At 47.0% G+C, this 23,034-nt stretch overlaps 1 protein-coding gene across 1 annotated transcript; it reads left to right on the top strand.

The window, feature by feature from the left end:
- Positions 1-180: 180 nt before the first annotated feature.
- On the top strand, positions 181-7,616 carry S100B (S100 calcium binding protein B). Its single transcript, XM_006047033.3, has 3 exons — positions 181-328; positions 3,434-3,571; positions 6,369-7,616. The coding sequence occupies exons 2-3, from the start codon at positions 3,434-3,436 to the stop codon at positions 6,507-6,509; spliced, it is 279 nt and encodes a 92-aa protein (XP_006047095.1). The 5' UTR covers positions 181-328; the 3' UTR covers positions 6,510-7,616.
- The last annotated feature ends 15,418 nt before the right edge of the window (positions 7,617-23,034 follow it).

Raw genomic sequence — 23,034 nt, 5'->3', positions numbered from 1 at the left:
AGTACAAACAGCTGACTCCCCACTTTCTGCCCTACAGGCCTTTTTCTTCCTTGGCCCGAGTGCAGGCCTGGCTCCCGAGCGAGTCCCGGGTGGCGCCGTCAATGCTGCCCTGTGTGTCCAGCCCCCGCGGGCTGCAGAGCCAGGAGAGGGAGACGCAGGCCCCGCCCCCGCCCCGCCAGCGCCCCGCCCACGGCTCCCATTGGTTGCCGGGCTCTCGGGGTGCCGGTCACGCCCACCGCGAAAGGATAAGAGGCTGTTTCTGCCCTAATCCTGGCATTCAGGACGCCGAAGCCAGAGGTGATCGGAGCGACAGCCAAGGACCACTGACGTGAGGACACTCAGGGGAACCTGCTCTGGTGTTTGGGGGGCAGGACCCGGAGGGTGGGCTTGGGAACTGGGTCGTAATTTAAAAACCCCTTTAGGGTGGTGGTTTAGTCGCTAAGCTGTGTCCGACTGTTGCAACCCCATGGACCGTATAGCCTGCCAGGCTCCTCTGTCCCTAGGATTCTGGCAGCATCTCAAAAGTACGACTCTCCTCCTGCCTAGCGGACACGGCTACCTCAACTCCAGGCAGCGAGATTCATCCTACAGATGAATCACGTTCTCCCGGTGATTCATCACTACAGTCGGGGAAACGTCGGGTCTTCGGCTCGGGTGTTGCTGCAAGTCGGCCTCTTGCTTAATTCTTTGAAGAGAGGGTTTGCGTCCTCCGCGGAGAGGGGACGACGCCCTGAGCTCGGAGCCGGCGTCTTCGGACGCCTTCCCCCAGGTCAGGGCGAGTGAGGAAGTCTTTGCAATTAAATTACAACCGAGCCAAAGAAATTGAAGTCTGTGGTAGGTTTAACCATCCTCAGGTTTCTTGGGGAGGTAGGGCTCTTGCCTAGAGGGATTCCCGCATCTCCTGTGATGTGACCTTCTGAGGAGCTAACGCCCAGCAGTTCTCCTGTTTTCGAAATGAAAGATTAATGTAGAATATTCACGGAATGCAGCGAAAGGAGAACTGGATATTTGATTTCCAGTTCTCTTAAACAACAATTTTTAACCATCAATTGGGAAGACTTTAACAGGAAAAACTTGTAAAAATTAATTTGTAGTGTTTTTAATGAAGAAAATCGCATTTTATGGCATTTTCACATATGGGATATATATTTTATGCCTTTCCTTTTAAAAAATCCCACTAGTCATACTTCACACAACAAATATTTTAGCCTCATCTTTTCCAGTCATCATGAAGCTTGAGAAGCATAAGGACTATGCAAAAGTTTAAGTTTTTTGTTTTCTTTTTTAAAAAATTAATAATTAAGAACTCGAGTTTCAAGGATAAGAAAGTATGAAATGTTAAAGATTTAATACACCTGAATTGTTCTGTCTACATGTGATATTTTTAGGGACTTTAGAGCAAAACAAAGTATACTGATTATTAATAGGTAAGTTTAACAAAGATCGGAGAAGGCAATGACACCCCACTCCAGTACTCTTGCCTGGAAACTCCCATGGACGGAGGAGCCTGGTAGGCTGCAGTCCATGGGATCTGGAAAGTCGGACACGACTGAACGACTTCACTTTCACTTTTCACTTTCCTGCATTGGAGAAGGAAATGGCAACCCACTCCAATGTTCTTGCCTGGAGAATCCCAGGGACGGGGGAGCCTGGTGGGCTGCCGTCTGTGGGGTAGCACAGAGTCGGACACAACTGAAGCAATTAGCAGCAGCAGCAAAGATCAGGCCAAGGCAAAAATCTTCAATCCTTTTCCTTTGAAAGTCAGAAATAAATAAGAATTTAAATCTTATATTCCAATGTATTTTTAAAAATATAAATGATATTCAATACAGCAATGGTTTTTCAAAAATGAGACATAATTCTTTATTTTTAACTATGACACTGCAAAGATTCTTTAATGATTAGAACTCAAGGCCAAAAGCTGGCAAATTTCTCTGGCTGAGCGTCCGGCCGTTTTGTGAAACAGTTGACAAGCGGTCCTTTGTATACTGCCTGTTTCCCAGGGTTGAACAGCTGTTTGCTTGGCTTGCAGACTGTGTGGTATAAGGTACATGTTGTGGGGGAGACAAAAGCTTCCTACCTTGATAAATGCAGAGCAAAGACGCCATTCTGTCATTGGAGGCAGCGCACCAAGAATACAAAGTGCCTGGAGGTGGTCCAGCCTCTGCCCACATTTGTTCTGGCATCAGAGCTGGTATTGGGAAGGAAGACATTTTCCTCTACCCTTCTAAATTCTTCTTGCTGGTCTAAGAATTAAATAAACATGAGACAGGTAAACAGGAGAAATTCATATCAAAGTTTAAAAACATATATACATGGGAGAGACCCAGGAAAACTGTCACTCACCAAAATGCGGAAGATGTTGAGAGCAGTGGTTGGGGCTTCAGAGGGGAGGAAGCAGTTCACACAGAGATGGTGAACCAGGGTTTGCTGTGCCAGCAGAGGTGATGGGACACAGAGTGACTCAGGTCTCCTAGCGTTTCCCCCCGCCCTCCCTTGCCCCTGGCCCACTTTCCTTGCTGACCTCTCTCTCTGGTGGTTGCTCAACTCCTGTAATAGGCCCTCCATCTAAATTCTGATTCAGGCAGCTATGGGGAATTTCTTCCTGAGTCCTGGGGGCCTTGATTGTTTTCAGATGAAAATAATCTGCATCCCAAAGAGATATTTTGGGGTGGCAAGTCTTGCTCCCCTACAATAACTTCATCAGATGATTGTATAATACCTTCAAATTCAAGGTCCCTTTCCTTGATCTTCTTTTTCAAAAAAATTGTGGCAATTCTACCATATTTATTTTTTCAGTTGAATTTTCTAGCTGTTATTTGGTCATGTTCTTCACTGCCCCCCACCAAAAGTCAGAAACATTTTTGTTAAAAATGAGTTAAATTTATATATCCATTTGAAAGAAATTTCCTACATTTTACGACCTCAGTAGCTTTTGGAAGGACCTACACTTTTGTTGCTAAACTTATGCTTAGAAATATGTGTGTGCTGCTGTAAAACAGGACTTTTCTGCTACATTTTCTAACTGCTTATTGACAGAACATAGGAATATTATTGACTTCTGTATCCTTATTTGGCTCCTGTTCACCGTAATTAATTCAAAACCTTGCTCCCCTGCACCGTCACCTCATCTTGCAGTCCTGCCAGGACAGGGTGGGGAGTCTCCTAGGGATGGGGGAGGACTCAATCCCCCTCACTGCTCTTCCTCTGTATTTTGGTTGAAGTTTTCCCCAAATGCAACCAGAAGCCAGAGGGCTTGGGAACAGAAGACAGAGAAGGGAGGGTTGGCGGGGAGCGGGTTCAAGGGGTGATGAAAAGCCACACCCTCTAAGCTCAAAAGGGGAGGTGAGCCAAAGCCAGTTGACCCCGATGGTAAGGTCGGTGTAGGTAACAACTGCTCTGTTCTACAAGCATCTTTTTTTGTGGGCCCCAGATGTCTGAGTTAGAGAAGGCTGTGGTGGCCCTCATTGACGTCTTCCATCAATATTCCGGGAGGGAAGGTGACAAGCACAAGCTGAAGAAGTCAGAACTCAAGGAGCTCATCAACAATGAACTTTCCCATTTTTTAGAGGTGAGTCTTGCTTTTTAAAACTACATTAACCTGCTCTTCTGTCCGCTTGTAAGACCATCTGTCTATATTCTCTTCTGAGCTGCCCTGAACATGGCTCCAGGTTGGTGTCAGGACTCCTCTGTTGTTTCTAAAAATGTGTTTGCACAAGTGAGCCCTCAGTACAGAGGCTGGCTTAGGCCCCACAATTTTCATTATGTGTACAGTAAGAGCATCAAGGAAAAACTGCTGTCTCAAACACAAGAGTACAGGTTCTTGGGAAAACCTAAAGATATACAGCAGTAGGGTGGCTTCCCCATTGGCTTAGTGGTAAAGAATCTGCCTGCAATGCAGTAGATGCAGGTTCAGTCCCAGGGTCAGAAAGATCCCCTGGAGGAGGGCACGGCAACCCACTCCAGTATTCTTGCCTGGAGAATCCCATGAACAGAGGACCCTAGTGGGCTATAGTCCGTGGGTCGCAAAGAGTCAGACACGACTGTAGCGACTGAGCACGTACAACAATAACAATGACAAAGTGGGATGGAAACTATACCATGACTTATCACACACTGAACATGCAAGAAGACTGTTAAAAATAAGCTTTTGTTCTTGGGAAGAGGACTGTTTCTGCTTTCTCTACATGCTTAGATCCACCACAGTGAGAAGATGCCAGGTATTACTGAGCTCTCAGCATAGTCGATGCTGGGAGAGATGCAGGCCCCAGGACCTGGCTCATCATCAAGAGGCCACAAGATGGTCACAAGAGAGGCCCTGGGGCCTTGCAGGGGGCCCTGTGGGGTGAGGTGCCCTGGCGGGAACTCGGGAAGCTGCGTGAGGACATCTGATGAGGCCCACTGCCCTGGCAGCTCCCCTTCTGGTGGATCTGTGTCCAGATGCTCCACTGAGGACTCACTTCCCCACTCACAACCTTCACTGCCCTTGGCTCAGCCACAGGTCATCTCTGCTGTATCCATATTGTGTATTCAAGGCAACGAACTGCAGTCCACCTGGTACCTAATATTCCCTTGGTGCCCAGAACCAAAGTTACTGAAGTGAGCTTGCACCCAGAGGAAATGGCCATACAGTGCACTCATGCCTGACCAGGAGCTAATTCCCAGGAAGACATGAGAGCCCAGCCCACATGGTGGTGGGAGCTGTCCTCCTGGGCAGGCTGGACCTTGGTGCAGGACGAGCCCCAGGCTCTGTGCCCCGAGTCTGCAGGGATCTCCCCACCCAAACACTCCACGGCTGCAAATGGCGCCGCCATCAGAGGAATCGGCCTGCAGACTTCAGGGGGCATCCCCTAGTCTGATTTTGAAGCTGGTTTTCTCAGGCACCCAAGTTCTCAGCGTGGTAACTGCCTGTTCACACTTTTACTTACCTTGTTTCCCACCACCTCACCTAAGAATCAGAAGGTCCTGGATTCTTCTGTGAAAAGAATTGTTGCAAGAGACAGTGCTTATCAAGTGCAGCTCAACAAATGTAGCTACTGTCATTAATTATTGATTTAAAACATAGAAAAAGCTTAGCATGTGGGAAACACAGTTTATAAAACAAAAGTAAATCATGGTAAGTATATCAAGGTATCATGAACATCTTTGGCCTGCTTTTTAGGAAGTAGTTCCTGTTTGGAGGCAAATCTTTCCTGTAATTGAAATTAATCTTTTAGCGGATGCTTATAGGTACCACCCAATCCCTCATGGGAACCTCAGTCTTTTACATGTTTTATGTCTAAGGCAGCCATTGTGCGTTATACTCAACTTCTTCAGGCCAAGCGCTCCTGCCCTGAGGACTGGGTGTTCAGAAGAGTCGACGGTGTTACGCTCCTCTTCAGCTCGTGTGCGCATCTTTCCTGCACTGTCTCTGTCCCTCTGTCTCACCACTCACTTGACTCCATGTTGGGCATAATGTCAAGAAGAGTCCCAGACACCTCGAAAGCAACTCAAGTGCCAAAAGACACACAAAGTTAATAAATTTAGGGCATGTTCCCGAGAGTTATTTCAGCCAGAAACTACTTTCAAAACATGAAAATCCACTGGAAGTCTTCACTATAGGGTCTTCCACATGCAGAAACAATGAAAAACTTATAGGAGCCAAAAGTTCATTTTTGCTTTCAAGGCATTTGCATATAATGTGCTCAGGCTAATCTAGACTGTACTCTCCCTTTCTGTTTTTTTTTTTTTTTTAACACAAACAGCCTGCAGTTTTTCAGATCCTGGCTGTTCCATTCAGTCTTTTAGTAGCAAGATCCCACTGCACCTAAAGGAAAGTGGAAGAGAAGGCTCAGACCCCTAGAGACCTCTGCCAACCAACAGCCTCCTGGTCACTGGAGAAAACCTTTCTGGAATTTTGCATTTCATGTCTTAGGTTGTTTCTAAATTAGTTATTATTATTATTTTTCTTTTTGCTCTGGGAATTTTTTTTTTTTGGCTGTGCTGTGCCTTCTTTGCTTCACAGGGCTACTCTCTAGTTGCCGCATGCAGGGGCTTCTCATTGTCGTGGCTTCTCCCGTTGTGGAGTACAAGCTGTTGGGCACGTGGGCTCAGCACGTGGGCACTGTGGTTCCTGGGCTCTAGAGCACAGGCTCAGTAGTTGTGGTACAGGGGCTGAGTTGCTCTGAGGCACGTGGGATCCTCCTAGATCAGGGATCGAACCCATGTTTCCGGCGTTTGCAGGTGGATTCTTTACCACCGAGCCACCAGGGAAGCCATTAGGTTGCTTCTAATACAAAATTATTAAAGCCAGCCAACTTCTGATCATGTCTTTGTGGCCCTAACGTTCATTTAGAAGCAAGCTGGACAACCTGTCTTATCTCTCTCAGGAAATCAAAGAGCAAGAGGTTGTGGACAAAGTCATGGAGACACTGGACAGTGATGGGGACGGCGAATGTGACTTCCAGGAATTTATGGCTTTCGTTGCCATGATTACCACTGCCTGCCATGAGTTCTTCGAACACGAATAAGGAAAAGAAAGCAGCGGAGCTGTTTCTGCAGCAGAGACGAAGTTTGACCAGGGGAACAGAGGCAGGGCTTGCAGGGCTGTAGGAGCTGAGCTTTCCGTGTTGTAGCTAATTAGGAAGCTTGATTTGCTTTGTGAGGGAACAATTGAAACCTCTTTCCAAGGACCATTTTTAGTGCCCCCAGCCTTACTTCTGCATTACTAGGTGTAGTGTTAGCTTTCTGGACCTAGGGACTCTTGGTAACTATAACTTAGGAGAGTCATTTCTCAGTCATAAAGCATGTGCTGTGCTAGCTGTCCAAGCTGTGGAGACCCCTCACCTAGAAAAAAAAATTGACTACCAAAAAGGACTGGAGCACTGTGGGTTCCACATGCTGCCACTACATTTAAAAATACAAAGCTTTGTCCACCATCCTTTGAAAACATTGCCCGTCATTAAATCTTCTCATCACTGGAGCAAATGAAACCTGGTGTGGTTGGGTGGCCTGACAGTCTGTCCCACCTACCAAAGAGCATGGTCACATTTAGAGCCCTTTCCAACAGGTGAGCTGTGATGTTTGCGTATGCAGTTAAGCTAATAGTTCTAAATGGAAAATCTGTCTCATAAGCTGACAAATGCTGACATTATAACTGTAATAAGAACTGAGAATCAGACTTCTGCATTCAGTGGGATTCTCCCAACAGGACCACACTTTGCTGGATCTCTGGGATTTGGGGCAGGGGAGCAGAGGGCTCAGGGCAGGTCACAGCTCTGCCCCTGGAGATGGCCGTACCCAAGCACCTGCGCCTCCTGTTCTGTCTGTAGAATGAAGGTTATGATGGATGTGTCTGATGTGCGGTGAAGGTCATTCTTGATCTGTCTGTGCAGACAGGGTCTGCTTCCAGCTGTTGGTGAAGCCAGGGAATTTTATGACCTTTATGCTTTTGTAGCCACCAATTCGAAAAAAATCAAGTTACAAATATTAAGAATCACTCCCAGGAAAATTCAGATTAAGCATTAAGCTTATCCATCCTTTTTCTGTTATGCTTTTTTTAAGAACACAAACTTGGAAATCATAAACTAATTGGTCGCTTGTAACTGCATTAAATAAAAAGCACTGTAACAAACCTACTTGGTGGTTAAGCATGAAATAAAAGCTGTATTCTTGCAAAACTGGAAAAAGGAGTAAAGTCCACACAGCCTGTCTTCATCAGGGCTGCAAATACGGCACCCCCCCCCCAAAGCCAGGGTTAAAGCTTAGGTGGGGAAGAGAGGGTGTGACAGGGCAGGGACATGAGGAGTGACAAACAGGGAGGGGTTGGAGGGGTGGGTCCATTGGAGAGACATAAAGGGGAAGGCTGTCAGTTCAGTTCAGTTCAGTTGCTCAGTCATGTCTGACTCTTCGCGACCCCATGGACTGCAGCACACCAGGCTTCCCGTCCATCACCAAACTCCCGGAGCTTACTCAAACTCATGTCCACCGAGTCGGTGATGCCATCCAACCATCTCATCCTCTGTCATCTTCTCCTCCTCCTGATTTCTATCTTTCCCAGCATAGGGACTTTCCTAATGGGTCAGTTCTTCACATCAGGTGGCCAAAGTATTGGAGTTTCAGCATCAATCCTTCCAATGGATATTCAGGACTGATTTCCTGTAGAATTGACTGGTTTGATCTTCTTTCAGTGCAAGGGACTCTCAAAAGTCTTCTCCAACACCACAGTTCAAAAGCATCAATTCTTTGGCTCTCAGATTTCTTTATGGTACAACTCTCACATCCATACACGACTACGGGAAAAACCATAGCTTTGACTACACAGACCTTTGCTGGCAAAGTAATGTCTCTGCTTTTTAATATGCTGTCTAGGTTGGTCATAACTTTTCTTCCAAGGAACAAGTGTCTTTTAATTTCATGGCTGTAGTCACCATTTGTAGTGATTTTGGAGCCGAAGAAAATAAAGACTCTCACTGTTTCGATTGTTTCCCCATCTATTTGCCATGAAGTGATGCAACTGGATGCCATGACCTTAGTTCTGAATGTTGAGCTTTAAGCCAGCTTTTTCACTCTCCTCTTTCACTTTCATCAACAGGTTCTTTAGTTCCTATTTGCTTTCTGACATAAGGGTGGTATCATCAGCATATCTGAGTTTATTGATATTTCTCCCAGCAATCTTGATTCCAGCTTGTGCTTCAAACCAGCCTGTCATTTCACATGATGTCCTCTGGATATAAGTTAAATAAGCAGGGTGACAGTATACAGCCTTGACATACTCCTTTGGCAGTTTGGAAAAGTGAAAGTGAGGTCGCTCAGTCGTGTCTGACTCTTTGCAACCCCGTGGACTGTAGCGCACCAGGCTCCTCCATCCATGGGATTCTCCAGGCAAGAATACTGGAGTGGGTTGCCATTTCCTTCTCCAGGGGATCTTCCTGACCCAGGGATCAAACCCAACCAGTCTGTTTCTCTATGTCTGGTTCTAACTGTTGCTTCTTGATTTGCATACAGATTTCTCAAGAGGCAGGTCAGGTGGTCTCATATTCCCATTTCTTTCAGAATTTTCCACAGTTTGTTGTGGTCCACACAGTCAAAGGCTTTGGCATAGGCAATGAAGCAGAAGGAGATGCTTTTCTGGAATTCCCTTGCTTTTTCAATGAACCAACAGATGTTGGCAATTTGATCTCTGGTTCCTCTGCCTTTTCTAAATCCAGCTTGTACATCTGGAATTTCTCAGTTCACATACTATTGAAGCCTAGCTTGGAGAATTTTGAGCATTACTTTGCTAGCGTGTGAGATGAGTGCAAATGTGCAGTAGTTTGAACATTTTTTGGCATTGCCTTTCTTAGGGATTGGAAAGAAAACTGCCCTTTTCCAGTCCTGTGGCCACTGCTGAGTTTTCCAAATTTGCTGCCATATTTGGTGCAGCACTTTCACAGCATCATCTTTCAGGATTGGAAATAGCTCAGCTGGAATTCCATCACCTCCTCTAGGTTTGTTTGTAGTGATGCTTCCTAAGGCCCACTTGACTTCACATTCCAGGATGTCTGGCTCTAGGTCAGTGATCACACCATCATGATTATCTGAGTCATGAAGATCTTTTTTGTACAGTTCTTCTGTGTATTCTTGCCACCTCTTCTTAATATCTTCTGCTTCTTTTAGGTCCATACCATTTCTGCCCTTTATTGTGCCCATGTTTGCACAAAATGTGCCCTTGGTATCTATAATTTTCTTCAGTATCTTAATTTTCTTGAATTTCCCATTCTATTGTTTTCCTCTATTTCTTTGCACTGATCACTTAGGAAGGCTTTCTTATCTCTCTTTGCTATCCTTTGGAACTCTGCATGCAGATGGGTATATCCTTCCTTTTCCCCTTTGCCTTTAGCTTCTCTTCTTTCCTCAACTATTGTAAGTCCTCCTCAACCATTTTGCCTTTTTGCATTCCTTTTTATTGGGAATGGTTTTGATCACTGCATCCTGTACAATGTTACGAACCTCCAGAGTTCTTCAGGCACTCTGTCTATCGGATGTAATCCCTTCAATCTATTTGTCATTTCCACTATGTATTCATAAGGGAATTGATTTAGGGCATGCCTGAATGGTCTAGTGGTTTTCCCTACTTTCTTCAACTTAAGCCTGAATTTTGCAACAAGGAGTTCATGATCTGAGCCACAGTCAGCTCCAAGTCTTGTTTTTGCCGATTGTATAGAGCTTCTCCATCTTTGGCTGCAAAGAATATAATCAACCTGATTTCGGTATTGACCATCTGGTGATGTCCATGTGTAGAGTTGTCTCTTGTGTTGTTGGAAGAGGGTGTTTGCTATGTTCAGTGTGTTCTCTTGGCAAAACTCTGTTAAACTTTGCCCTGCTTCATTTTGTACTCAAAGCCCAAACTTGCCTGTCACTCCAGGTAGGCCTGTTACTGACTTCCTACTTTTGCATTCCAGTGCCCTATGATGAAAAGGACATCTTTTTTTGGTGTTAGTTCTAGAAGGTCTTGTATGTCATCATAGAACCATTCAGCTTCTTCAGCTTTAGTGGTTGGGGCATAGACTTGGATCACTGTGACACTGACTGGCTTGCTTTGGAAACGAACCAAGATTACTCTGTCATTTCTGAGACTGCATCCAAGTACTGCATTTTGGACTTTGTTGACTATGAGGGCTATTGCATTTCTTCTAAGGGATTCTTGCCCACGGTAGTAGATATAAAGGTCACCTGAATTAAATTCACCCATTCCTGTCCATTTTAGTTCACTGATTCCTAAAATGTTAATGTTCACTCTTGCCATCTCCTGTTTGACCACTTACAGTTTACCTTGATTCATGGACCTAACATTCCAGGTTTCTATGCAACATTGCTCTTTACAGCATCAGACTTTATTTCCATCACCAGTCACACCCACAACTGGGTGTTGTTTTTGCTTTGGCTCCATCTCTTCATTTTTTTTTTTTTTTTTTTTGGAGTTATTTCTCCACACTTCTCCAGTAGCAAATTGGGCACCTACCGACCTGGGGAGTTCATCTTTCAGTGTCCTATCTTTTTGCCTTTTCATACTTCTCATGGGGCTCTCAAGGCAAGAATACTGAATGGTTTGCCATTCCCTTCTCCAGTGCTGCAGTCCATGGGGTCTCAAAGAATGGGACTGAGTGACTGAACTGAACTGTGGAGGGGTGGGGCCATGGGAGGGTATAAAGAGAAGGGGACATGAGGAGGGACATAAAAGGGAGGGGAATAAAGGGGAGGAGTCTGACCATGGGAGGGACATAAAAGGGCGGGGCCATGAGGAGAGACATAAAAGGAGGGGAATAAAGGGGAGAGGTGGGGCCATGGCAGGTATATAAAGGGGAGGGTTGGAGGGCTGGGCCATGGAGGGACATAAAGAGGAGGGGCATACAGGGGAGGGTGTGGGGGTGGACTGGCTGTGCTATGGGAATTCAGTACAGCTCACTTGCTCAGTTGTGTCTGACTCTTTGAGACCCCATGGTCTGCAGCACACCAGGCTTCTGCCACAAACATAAGTGCAAATTCTGGTATACAGATGTATTAGGATATGCAAATTTTATTTAGGTTAAAAGATAATAGCATTAAGTATAAACCAAAGGACAAGGGAAAGAGAAACAAAAGGACAACAAATACTCTTCTGAAAATAGATGATGGTGGAGAAGATCATGGAAACAGCCGAAATACTGTAATTAGTAGCAGAAAGAAAAAAGAGTGATATACATTGCAGAAGTAGATAAAAGGAAAAGTGAAGAAAATGATTTGAAATATTAATTGGTAGGAAAAATCACTGGATATATACTTAAACAAAAACTCTAAAAACCAAATGCATGAAAGTTGAAGAGAAAATGCCACCAAGAAAAGAGACAAGGAATAAAAATAGGATAGGGGTTAACACACACTCTTAAAGTGTAAAGGACAAAGAAAAAAATAACAGAAGAAAAAGGGTAAAAGAGCTTACCCAATCAATACATGATATATTTTGATCTATAATCAAACATATATGATTCTCTTAATTATATAGAAAAGATTTTTTTTGGAAAATGAACAAAAATCAAAGAATGAGAAATAGAAATGACCAAAGAACCCAAGGAAGAAATTTTAAGAGAAAAGAGGAATTCAGTAAAAGGGGAATTACTAATAGAATAGAAAACGAAGATAAACTAAAGAAATTTTTAAAGTTGATGTAGTAAAACCACAATGTAATCATAGCATAAGAATTTTTTATAAAACCAATACAAAGAAGAAACTGAAATGGGGGATGTAAGAGATGGGAGCATGAGTTTAGATTTGGAAAGAGGAGAAGAGAATGAGTAGGAGAGGTTCTAGAGAAGTCTGAGTATCTCCTTGCAGTCCTGAGACCCCAATCACACCAGCATCCTTACCAAAGCCAGTCTCAGTGGCCTGGTGCAGGCAGGTTAACTCGCACGTGCTGCGCTGAAAAGCAATGACAGGCAGCCAGAGTTATGGGGAAGGGGCTGTGTGATTTCATCTCCCACTGGGCACTAACCTGTTTGTTATCCAAAGTGGAAATGGCCTTGTGTACAGACACTCAGTAAATCTTACTGAGTAAGATCTCAGGGCTGCAAGGAGATACTCAGACTTCTCTAGAATCTCTCCTACTGATTCTATTCTCCTCTTTCCAAATCTAAACTTATATTCCCAATTCGTCAGTTCAGTTCAGTCACTCAGTAGTGTCCGACTCTTTGTGACCCTGTGGATTGCAGTATACCAGGCCTCCCTGTCCATCACCAACTCCCAGAGTTTATTCAAACTCATGTCCATTGAGTCGGTGAAGCCATCCAACCATCTCATTCTCTGTCATCCCCTTCTCCTGCCTTCAATCTTTCCCAACATTAGGGTTTTTTCAAACGTCAGTTCTTCGCATGAGGTGGCCAAAGTATTGGAGCTTCGGCTTCAGCATCAGTCCTTCCAATGAACACCCAGGACTGATTTCCTTTAGGATGGACTGGTTGGATGTCCTTGCAGTCCAAGGGACTCTCAAGAATCTTCTCAAACACCACAGTTCAAAATCATCAATTCTTTGGTGCTCAGCTTTCTTTACAGTCCAACTCTCACATCCATACATGACTACTGGAAAAACCATAGCCTTGACTAGATGGACCTTTGCAAGTAATGCCTCTGCTTTTTAATATGCTGTCTAGGTTGGTCATAACTTTTCTTCCAAGGAGTAAGCGTCTTTTAATTTCATGGCTGCAGTCACCATCTGCAGTGATTTTGGAGCCCCCCAAAATAAAGTCAGCCACTGTTTCCACTGTTTCTCCTTCTATTTGCCATGAAGTGATAGGACCAGATGCCATGATCTTAGTTTTCTGAATGTTGAGATTTAAGCTCAACTTTTTCACTCTCCTCTTTCACTTTCATCAAGAGGCTCTTTAATTCTTCTTCACTTTCTGCCATAAGAATGGTGTCATCTGCATATCTGAGGTTATTGATATTTCTCTCAGCAATCTTGAGTCCAGCTTCTGCTTCCTCCAGCCCAGCGTTTCTCATGATGTACTCTGCCTATAAGTTAAATAAGCAGGGTGACAATATACAGCCTTGATGTACTCCTTTTCCTATTTGGAACCAGTCTGTTCTTCCATGTCCAGTTGTATCTCTAATTTTCTCGAAGATATCCCTAGGCTTTCCCATTCTAATGTTTCCCTCTATTTCTTTGCATTTTTCACTTAAGAAGGCTTTCTTATCCCTCCCTGGATGCTGTGCCTACTTTAGTCCACTGGCCATTCCAAGTGGGATGCAGAGTTCTGTACAGGCCCAAACCCTGTACCTGCTACTGAGGAAAGTAAGGACTGTACCAGGTCTCCAAGCACTGTCCTCAGGAAGGTTTTTTTTTTTTTTTTTTTGTAAGTGGACTTCCCAGGTTGTTCAGTGGTAAACAATCCAATGCAGCAGACACAGAAGATGTGGGTTTGATCCCTGGGTCAGGAAGATCCTCTGGAGAAGGAAACTGCAACATGTTCCAGTATTCTAGCCTAGAAAATACCAAAGACAGAGAAACCTGGAGGGCTATAGTCCATGGGGCTGCAAGGAGTTGGCCGCGACTGAGTGACTTAACAGCGTTCAGAGCAGTTAATTACAAAGGTTGTACAACAAGAAAGTGGTTATATTTCATTCTTTTCATGTATGAATTTGCTAATGTTTTGTTGAGATTTTTGTTCCATGTTCATGAAAGATACTGCCTGCAATTTTATTTTCTTGCTGTGTCCTTGTCTGGTTGGGTATCAGGGTTGTGCTGGGCCCCAAAATGCCTTGGGAAGCATTCCCTCCTTTATTTTCTAAAAATGATCAGCCACGCTCGGTGCAACTTCCAGCCCCTGAAATAGTGAGCACTTTGAGGGGGAAGCAGCAGGAATCGAGATTTGGGTCCCTTGATTATTTGGGTCCTACAATTGCAACAAAGAAGCCAGAATGGGTAAATAACGGAGTTCACATGGTTTTGATGGTTGGTGCTGGTTGGTGTAGGAGGGAAGTCAGCCATGCATGGACACAGAGTCAAGAAGTTTCCCCAGGCCTCCAGACTGGACACTGTGTCCTTTTTGTGTGGAAAGTAGCCAGGTAGTAAAAGTCCTACACTCTGTCTTTGTTTCCTTCAGATGACCCTCTCTCTACTCCTCCGTTCTATTACAGGTAGGTTCTGCCTCCCTCCCACCTGGGTCAGCTTCTCAGAGATATCCAGGCTGGATTGCAGAAATAAAACTTTTTAATTCTTCCAGAGAAAGTGAAAAATGGGAACAATCCCAACTCAGCATATAAGACTGGCATAACTTTGATATAAAAATTTACAAAGACATTAATGGAAAGGGAAATAAAAATTGAAGGTCAAGTCTGTAATTCCTAAACAAAATACCAAAAAGTTAAATTTAACAACATAAAACAATAAAGGATAGTACATGGCAATTAAATGGATTTATTCCTAAAAAGCAAATTGATTCAATGTTCAAAAATCAACTTAAGCAATTAACCATATCAACAGAACAAACAAATAAATCATAGCATTTCTATGCAAAAATATCACTCTAGGGACTTCCCTGGAGGTCCAGTGCTTAAGACTTCACCTTGCAGTGCAGAGAGTCGGGGTTTGATCCCTGGTCATGGCAACTAAGATCCCACATGCATCTGGGCCAAAAACCAAAACAAAACAGAACCAGTGTAACAAATTCAATAAAAACTTTAAAAATGGTCCACATCAAAAAAAAAAACTTAAAAAAAAAAAAAAGAAATATCACTGTAGAAACTACACATCTATTTATGATAAAAAAAGAAAAAGATTTGGGAAACTATGAATAGAAGGAAATGTACTTAATCTGGTAGTGCATCTACATCACACTTACACCAACCATCACAGCTGCTCGTGAAATCTTAAATTCTTTCTTCTTGAGATTGAGAACAAGATCTGGAATTATTATTTTTTTTTTCTGTTTACAGAGTAAACAGAAAACGAGACATATTCACTACAGTCTACCCCTGGTTCCAGAGCAGGCATGCATGTGTGCTTTCTCTCGCACACACACACACACACCACACGCTGGGGTAATCGTATCTCACTCGTCACCAGTGGGTGTGGACGATCCCAAGGCATTTCCAGTATTTATACAATATCTCGCTCCGAAAAACACCCAGAGCCTCACACACATAGACGCATCCAGCAGAATTAAGTATAAAGGCTCCTGGGCACAGACTTACGCACCCACTGGGCCTTCGCTTCCCGGAGCTGCGCGTCTGCCTCCTTGGTCCGATCTGGACTCTCCAGGCGGCTGGACTACTGGTTGCGGGGTGCGTCGGTGGGCAGGGCCGGGGATCCTGTCAGCGCTTCCCTCTGCCCCCTTCCATCTCCAACACCTCACCGAGTTCCAAGGGCTCCTGTCCCGCGTTTGCGCCTTGGCGACCTGCTGCCCTTAGAGCGCAGTTTCTGGACGCGAAGCTGCGCGAAAAAGGAGTCAGTCTGGGGTCTGGATTCTTATTCATCCAAGGACACGCGTGGGGAGGGGCCGCGCGCGGGGACAAGGACTTCTCCCGACTCCTTCCGGGGATGTCTTCGTCCATAGACGCGCGGTTTCAAATTAGCCTGGTGTTGATGTGAGTGAGTTGCTACCTGCGACTGTGGCGCGCACCTTCGTATGAGAAAGCCTGGACAGAGAGCCCCCGGGGGAGCCCGCCACTTCTGCGCCTGCTTCCTCATCTCTCGCCGGAGGCCAACCCTTGCAAGCCCAGCGGACGCCCCTCGGTCTCACGCACCAAGGAGGGACTCCTGGAGAGCCCTCCAGTCGCCCGCGGCAACGCGGTCTCCTGCCCTGGGACTGGCGAGTGCAGATCTTTCCAAGGTGCACGCGGGTTCGGCGCTCGTGTCCTGCGCGGTCACAGTCTGAAGGGGCGCGCCCAGACCTCCACGCTGGCGACCCCCAGGTATGATCAGCCAGGCATGCGGACTAGCTTCCAGGCGCTGGGCGGCATCCCCTCCCCGCGCCCCTTTGTGAGCTCAGCCGCCTGCGGGACCCATGCTGTCCACCCGGGGCCAGTACGCCGTGAAGAAGAGGAAAAAAGCCGTGCCCAAAAAGTATGTGCGTGGCAGAGGTGGGGGGTGGGAGGGCAGCAAAGACCCGGAAACCTGGTTGGGGGTGCGGAGGGGGGTCTTAGTCCTCCCGCGGCCCTCAACTCGGTTCTCTGCGGGTCTCCCGGGGGTTCGATCGCCGACTTTATCGACTGGGGAAGTATAGATTTCGTTTTAGAGTCCCCTCCTCACCCCTGACACCCCTGCTGGGTTCTTGACAAGCTCAAAGCCGAATTCGGCCTGGGGTCGGGCTGGTGACACTAGTTCCTGGGAATCACCGGGTTTCGGGGTTAGTGACGTGTGCCTCTGGGGCCCGCGCCCGGGACTAAGGCTGGGTTTTCCGAGCGCGCACACGTGCGGTAGGGGTCCCGGATCACAGTGCGGCTGGAAGGGACAGGTCTGCAGGTTTGAGAGACCTTACAAGCCCTTTACGGACTCAATGCAGAGGCCTGCTGGGAGAGGACCCCTACGGGGTGAGGACCCCTGAGGGTGTGCGTCTGGCCCGAACTGACCCGGAAGGGTCCCCTCCAGGCCCTGTGGGGGTGGCGGGAGGACACTTCTGAGGACAATGGATCAGAAATCTAGTGGAGGAGAGGCTCCTTGGGCAGAGCCCCTGGCCAGAACTCCAAGGGTCTTTGCGCGGCGCGAACTGCTGAGGCGGTCCCTGAAGCTGCAAGAAGCCCCGCGGTCTTCCAAGCGCTTCCCAGGCCTTGGAGACCCGCGGCGCAATATTCCCAGCGCCAGAGGCGCGTCCATGTCTGATAAATTTCTAGTTACATTTATTTTTTAAATTAAAAATGCTTGAGAGAAGCAAGATACAAAAGAGAAACTTTCCATGATTCCATTCATATCTACCCTGGCTCCAGGTGAGTGATCACACTATCATGATTATCTGAGTCATTAAGACCTTTTTTGTATAGGTCTTCTGTGTATTCTTGCCACCTCTTCTTAACATCTTCTGCTTCTGTTAGGTCCATACCATTTCTGCCCTTTATTGTGCCCATCTTTGCACGAAATGTTCCCTTGGGATCTCTAATTTTCTTGAAGAGACATGTAGTCTTTCCCATTCTATTGTTTTCCTCTATTTCTTTGCATTGATCGCTGAGGAAAACTTTCTTATCTCTTCTTGCTTTTCTTTGGAACTCTGCATTCACATGGGTATATTTTTACTTTTCTCCTTTACCTTTCACTTTTCTTCTCAGTGGGGCCTGGAGGGGCATAAAGGGGGAGGTGGGGTGGGACATAAAGGTGTGGGCCATGATTAGGGACATAAAGAGGTAGGGCGTGAAGGTGGAGCTGGTTTAGCTGTTGGGGCTGAAGCTACAGTGTCTGCCAGGAGGGTTGACATGCTTTCTCAGCAGCTCACCACCTCTTGCCAGCAACTTCTGGCCCAGGGGCATCATGTGGCCTTCTCTGCACCAATTGCAGGGAAGGGAGCTGCAATTGGTCCTGTCAGAAACTGCAGACAGCAGAAGTAGCCCCAGCGACCAGGTCTGCAGGGTGTCATGGCTACTTACTGTGCTTAGCTTCCTTGGTATGCAAATTATGTCATTAAAAAACTTAATTATTTATTTTGACTGCTCTGGGTCTTTGTTGCTGCAGGGGCACTTTCTCGTGGTGGTGACTGGGCGTTACTCTCTAGTAGCTGCGGCACAAGGGATTAGTTCCCTGTGAGAGGGTAACAGGCAGGAAGGCCAGTGGTCTCAGAGGGAGGAAACAGGCTGCAAGCGTCACACACGTTTTCTCTGTCTCTTAAGCAGCAGAAGGAAACTAGTGTAACATTTTTTTCCCCTTCTCGATACAAATCTAAAAAGAGGTTTCTCTTAAAATTCTGTTGCCATAATGAACCTGGTTCCACCTGAACTAAACTTTTCTCAAATCTTGAGCTGACCAGTGCATTTTTCTTATGGAAATGTTTGTCTTAAGCTGTGTTAATGTGCTATGTATTTACCCTAGACTGTCTTCAAGTCAGTTCCGCCTCAAGGCTTAGAATCCACGTGACAAATGGGTGTGTTATACTCTGTTGTTCTCCTAATCTATGTTAATGACACTATATATTTGTATGGAAATCTGCCTTTCTTCAAGATTCATGTCAGACATTTTTTGGCCTGGGTTGGCTCACCTGGTACCAATGTTATCTCAAAGTGCATGCTGTGGGTGGGGCCTGGTGCCATTCTCTGAGTTTTCAGACATTTCTTTTCTTTAATTAGCAAACTACACGACTGAGCAGCTTCACTTTCACTTTTCACTTTCATGCACTGGAGAAGGTAATGGCAACCCACTCCAGTGTTTCTTGCCTGGAGAATCCCAGGGATTGGGTAGCCTGGTGGGCTGCCGTCCTTGGGGTCGCAGAGAGTCGTCCTTGGGGTCGCACAGAGTTGGACACGACTGAAGCGACTTAGCAGCAGCAGCAGCAGTAGCTATATAACATCTGGCTAAAGACTAGCAGGGGGGCACTCTTTCTGCCCCCTTCTGATGTCTATGTCAGAAGCTTTCTCTACCTCTTTTATACTTTTTAATAGAACTTTATTACACAAAAGCTTTGAGTGATCAAGCCTCGTCTCTGGCCCCGGATTGAATTCTTCTCCTCCAGAGGCCAAGAATCCTGATGTCTTTCATGGTTCAGCAACAACCTTTCACCTGCGGCAAGTGGAATCTTCCCAGACCAGGGATAGAACCCGTGTCCCCCTGCATTGGTAGGCGGAGTCTTAAACACAAGACCACCAGGGAAGCCCCCCAGAATGGCATTTTTATGTCTGTAGGATCCTTTGTTTTGAAAATGTATGATTGTGCCTTCAACTGGTGGAAGAGTTCTGAGTGTCTGAGTCTGTCTTCCAGGTTATAGTCCTCAATTTGACTTGAATAAAATTCCATCTTCTTGGCTGCTAATTGAATTGTTGCCACAGGGACATGCTGGTGGTGAGTCTGGAGGGCAGACCATGCCTGTCCAGCTCAGCTGCCCGGACCCACATAGCGGTCAGACAGGGCCGGGGAGGAGACCTGGCTCTGAACTGCAGGCTGCGTTTGACGTACCTCTCCACCTTGCTTTCAGACCACATCTCTACACATCCACCCATCACTGGACAGCCCTACTGCTTTAGCCCCAAGTTGAATAGGTCTCTGCTGGTACTTCCCTTGCCCCGGTTGATCCAAGAACCGCAACATAGTTCCCAGTTGTCCACGTGCTTCCAAACGGCACAGGAAAGAGCCCCAGTGCACCAGCCCCAGGAAGCCTGCCAGGGCAGCGAGTGTGCCCCCTGACCCCACATCCAGGGAGTACTTGTGCCGCAGGGAGGGAGCTGCACCTCAGTGCATCCGCACATCCATCCTTGGGACTTCTTCATGCTGGGGGCTTCTTCGCATCTGCTACTGAAGGAGGAAACAGAACAGGCTCCGTCTTGAAAGCAGGACTCCATCTTAGGCCAGACTGTGGACTTTGAGCTATTTGCCCAGTATCTATGGAAACGACATACCAACTGGAAAACCAGGCCCCTGGAAGGAAGAGCCCCAGGGCTCGTACCTAGACTCTCTTGCCTAAAAGAATATCTTAATTATCTGTGTAACTGAATAGAATTGTACATTCTATTATGCTTATTGGGGTGTGACCACAGGCCTATTGATAATTGTCCACTGTTAACTACCTAGGCTTAAGGCATATGAATAATGGGTTAACTTTGATTCTTTCTTTTCCTTTGTTCAGACCAGTTTCAGGGAATTTGGGGAGATGGGTTTGGGCACGTACACTTAAGGTATAGAAGGTTTTCACAAAAAACTGGTCGGGGTGCTTGGCTGAGAGACTTGGCCTTGGGCCCACCGGTGTAGTGAACTGCACTCCACTATCTGCATTGTTCTTCTGAGTGAGTTTGTTTCCTGGAATGCGTGGCTACACCACCAGGAGCTCCAGGTTGTAAGACTCCCTCATCCTCCTCTGACCGGTCCTCACTTAGAGGTACTGTCTAGTTCCGTGAATAGGTCCCTAGGCGGGCAGGAGGGTGCCCAAGGAAAGGTCTGGGGGCTGATCTGTCTCAGGCAGCCCCAGGGAAAATCAGGTTTCGACTTTAGCCAGGAGCAAAGGCAACACAGGCAGGACGAGGGGAACTCTGCCTCGGGCTGCCTTCCCCATGGCCCAGTTCAGCCTCACAGGACTTCCTATTGCCCTATTGGTTTATCAGTTTGATCCAGTCACTCGGAGAACCTGGCCTTGACAGCAGCATTGATTATGTCTGGGCCAAGACCCCAGGCCTGGGCCAGGGCCAGGGCCAGGAGCCCATCTTCTGGCCCGGCAGTGTCCAGTGCTGTCAAAAAGGCTGAAGCCTGCCAGGGACCCACCTCCCACTCTCTTGACACAGTGGACCACCCCAATGGGCACTGCTGTCCCTGCCTGCAGTCCAGTCCAGGCAATAGTATCGCCAGACTTTTCTGCCACCAAGGGGAGGGATCCTCAACTCCTGATACCAAGGGAGGGGGACTCAAGGTTTCTGCCTTCCAATCCCAACCCCAAGTCCGGCCACACCCTACCCTGAAGGCCACAGCGACTGAAATAACCCCAGGCCCCGGGAGAGCCAGGAGCAGTGACCTGGAGGTGGAGGTGAGGAAGCACCGGCCCCCTGCTCTCCCGGTCTTCCCTGGCCCTGGGCTCAGTCCCAGGGGCTCAGTCCCAGGGCCTCAGTCAGCTGGCTCTCACTTTCAGCCCCCATTTTAGCTCCGAGCCTCCTCAGCACCAGCCCTGCTTCCCTGCAGCTACAGAGGGAAGTGAGCTTTCCTCGGCCAATGGCACCCCCGACTCCCCACCCTTCTCAGCTTGTCTCCACAGTGACAGCCCCTGAGCTCCACGAGCCTGGGAATTGCTCCCTAAAGGACCCACCCTAGTCTTCAAGGCAAGGGGGCCCTTCAGCCCTGGCCTGCCAGCCCCCAGCTGAGGCCCTGGAGAGAGTTTGGCAATTCTTCCTGGGAAGTTCTGGGAAGGCCCACATCTCTGCCCCATGAGGTCCCGGGGTTTGTGAGCTGCTGTTTCATGGTTTTATTTTTATTTGCTTTTAGTTCAAATTTATCACATTTATTCAAATGCAATGAGAAATAAGGCCATTTGGAATATAGACTACAGGTTATAATCAAAATTAAAATTGGGGCTTAGACGTTAGTTGTCTTGTATGAGCCTCAGAAGCCAACTTACATGTCGGTTCACAGTATCAAGACTTTCTTGAGCAGGACATTTAAATTCAGGCATTCATCCCTCTCAGGCCCAGGAAACTTGGGTTCTTATAACTGGGGTGGATGGAGCCATCTGGGCATCAGGAGACAGATTGGGGCCAGTTGCACTCACTCTTCATGTCATCTGGCTGGAGCTCAGACATGGCCTGGGGCCCCCATGATGGCAGTTGGATGGCCTTAGGGTCTGGCAGGCATGGACAAGGGCTGCTCAGTCCCTCACCTCTAAAGCACCCATTTAATTAGGAGCCTCGTGGCATGTCTGCTAGTAGTGTGCACAGTAAGACCCTTTCGTGACCTCCTCTCACTCTGTTTGGGACGGAAATGACTGGCCTCCTGTCACGGAGAGCATGGGAAAAGACGCACCATTCAGGCACATTGGCAGGAGGCCAAGCAGGGAGGTTTGGACTCCAAACTTGAATTGGAGCAAAGCCAGGGCTGAGACTGGCGACCTCCTCCAGGACACAGCCTGACCCCAGCATCACCGATTCATCATGCTGCTCCCTTTGTGTGAGGTACAAAGAGGGGGCCACTCTGGAAACGTTTCCCCTTGTGATGGATTGGGTGTGGGACACTGGGTCACATAGGCCGCACAGCTCCCAGCACACAAAACTCCCTGGGGATCTTGTTCTATACTCAGGAAGCAGGCCTCCCCGATCTAGGCTATGACCTTGCCTAGCTGTGGGACTGTCTCAGCAAGAACCCAGGGAAGCTAGGAAATGCCAGGTTAGTAAGGCAGCTCTATGTGCCTGGGTGGTTTTGGAGGAATTGTGCCTGTGCCCAGGGTAGCAGGCCTCACTCAAGATCAGACTGTGGGCAGGTGGAAGGCAGGGGGGAGTGGGGACATCACCGTTCCAGCCAGATGTGCTGCGGTTGGGTCCCTTTGGACTGCAGTGTTCTCGTTCAGAAACAGGTGTTGGATGGTGTGGATATACCACAGGTATACCCCTTCCCCTTCTTCTGCCTCTTATATCTTGTGTGAAGCTGCCCTAAGTGTCCATGATCTTAGGGGGAAGCATTCAGTCTTTCATCTCTAAAAACGAGGTTAGCCTTGGGTTCTGCAATTTCTTTATCAGGTTAGATAAATTTCTTTCTATTCTTATAGTGTTGAATTTTGTCAAATTCTTTTTTCTTTTTCTGAGTCTATTTGAGACTGTTAACAGCCTCCGTAGGGAGGCCAGAGGTCCCCAAGCGGCAGGAGAAATAAACTGCAAGAGGCAGATGTCTTTGTTTTCTTTTCTTTTCCTGTGTTGCCATGGTGACACCTGGTTCCACCT

This window comes from Bubalus bubalis, chromosome 1 (genome assembly GCF_019923935.1).
Source record: "Bubalus bubalis isolate 160015118507 breed Murrah chromosome 1, NDDB_SH_1, whole genome shotgun sequence".
Classification (NCBI taxonomy): domain Eukaryota; kingdom Metazoa; phylum Chordata; class Mammalia; order Artiodactyla; family Bovidae; genus Bubalus; species Bubalus bubalis.
The sequence above is the reverse complement of the archived record's forward strand: the minus strand, read 5'-3'. Positions and strand labels throughout refer to the sequence as shown.

Excerpts from the sequence above, each read along its gene's own strand:
- S100B (XM_006047033.3), top strand. The coding sequence starts at position 3,434 with ATGTCTGAGTTAGAGAAGGCTGTGGTGGCCCTCATTGACGTCTTCCAT. Across the intron at positions 3,572-6,368 it reads AACTTTCCCATTTTTTAGAG|GAAATCAAAGAGCAAGAGGT; the intron begins GTGAGTCTTGCT and ends TATCTCTCTCAG.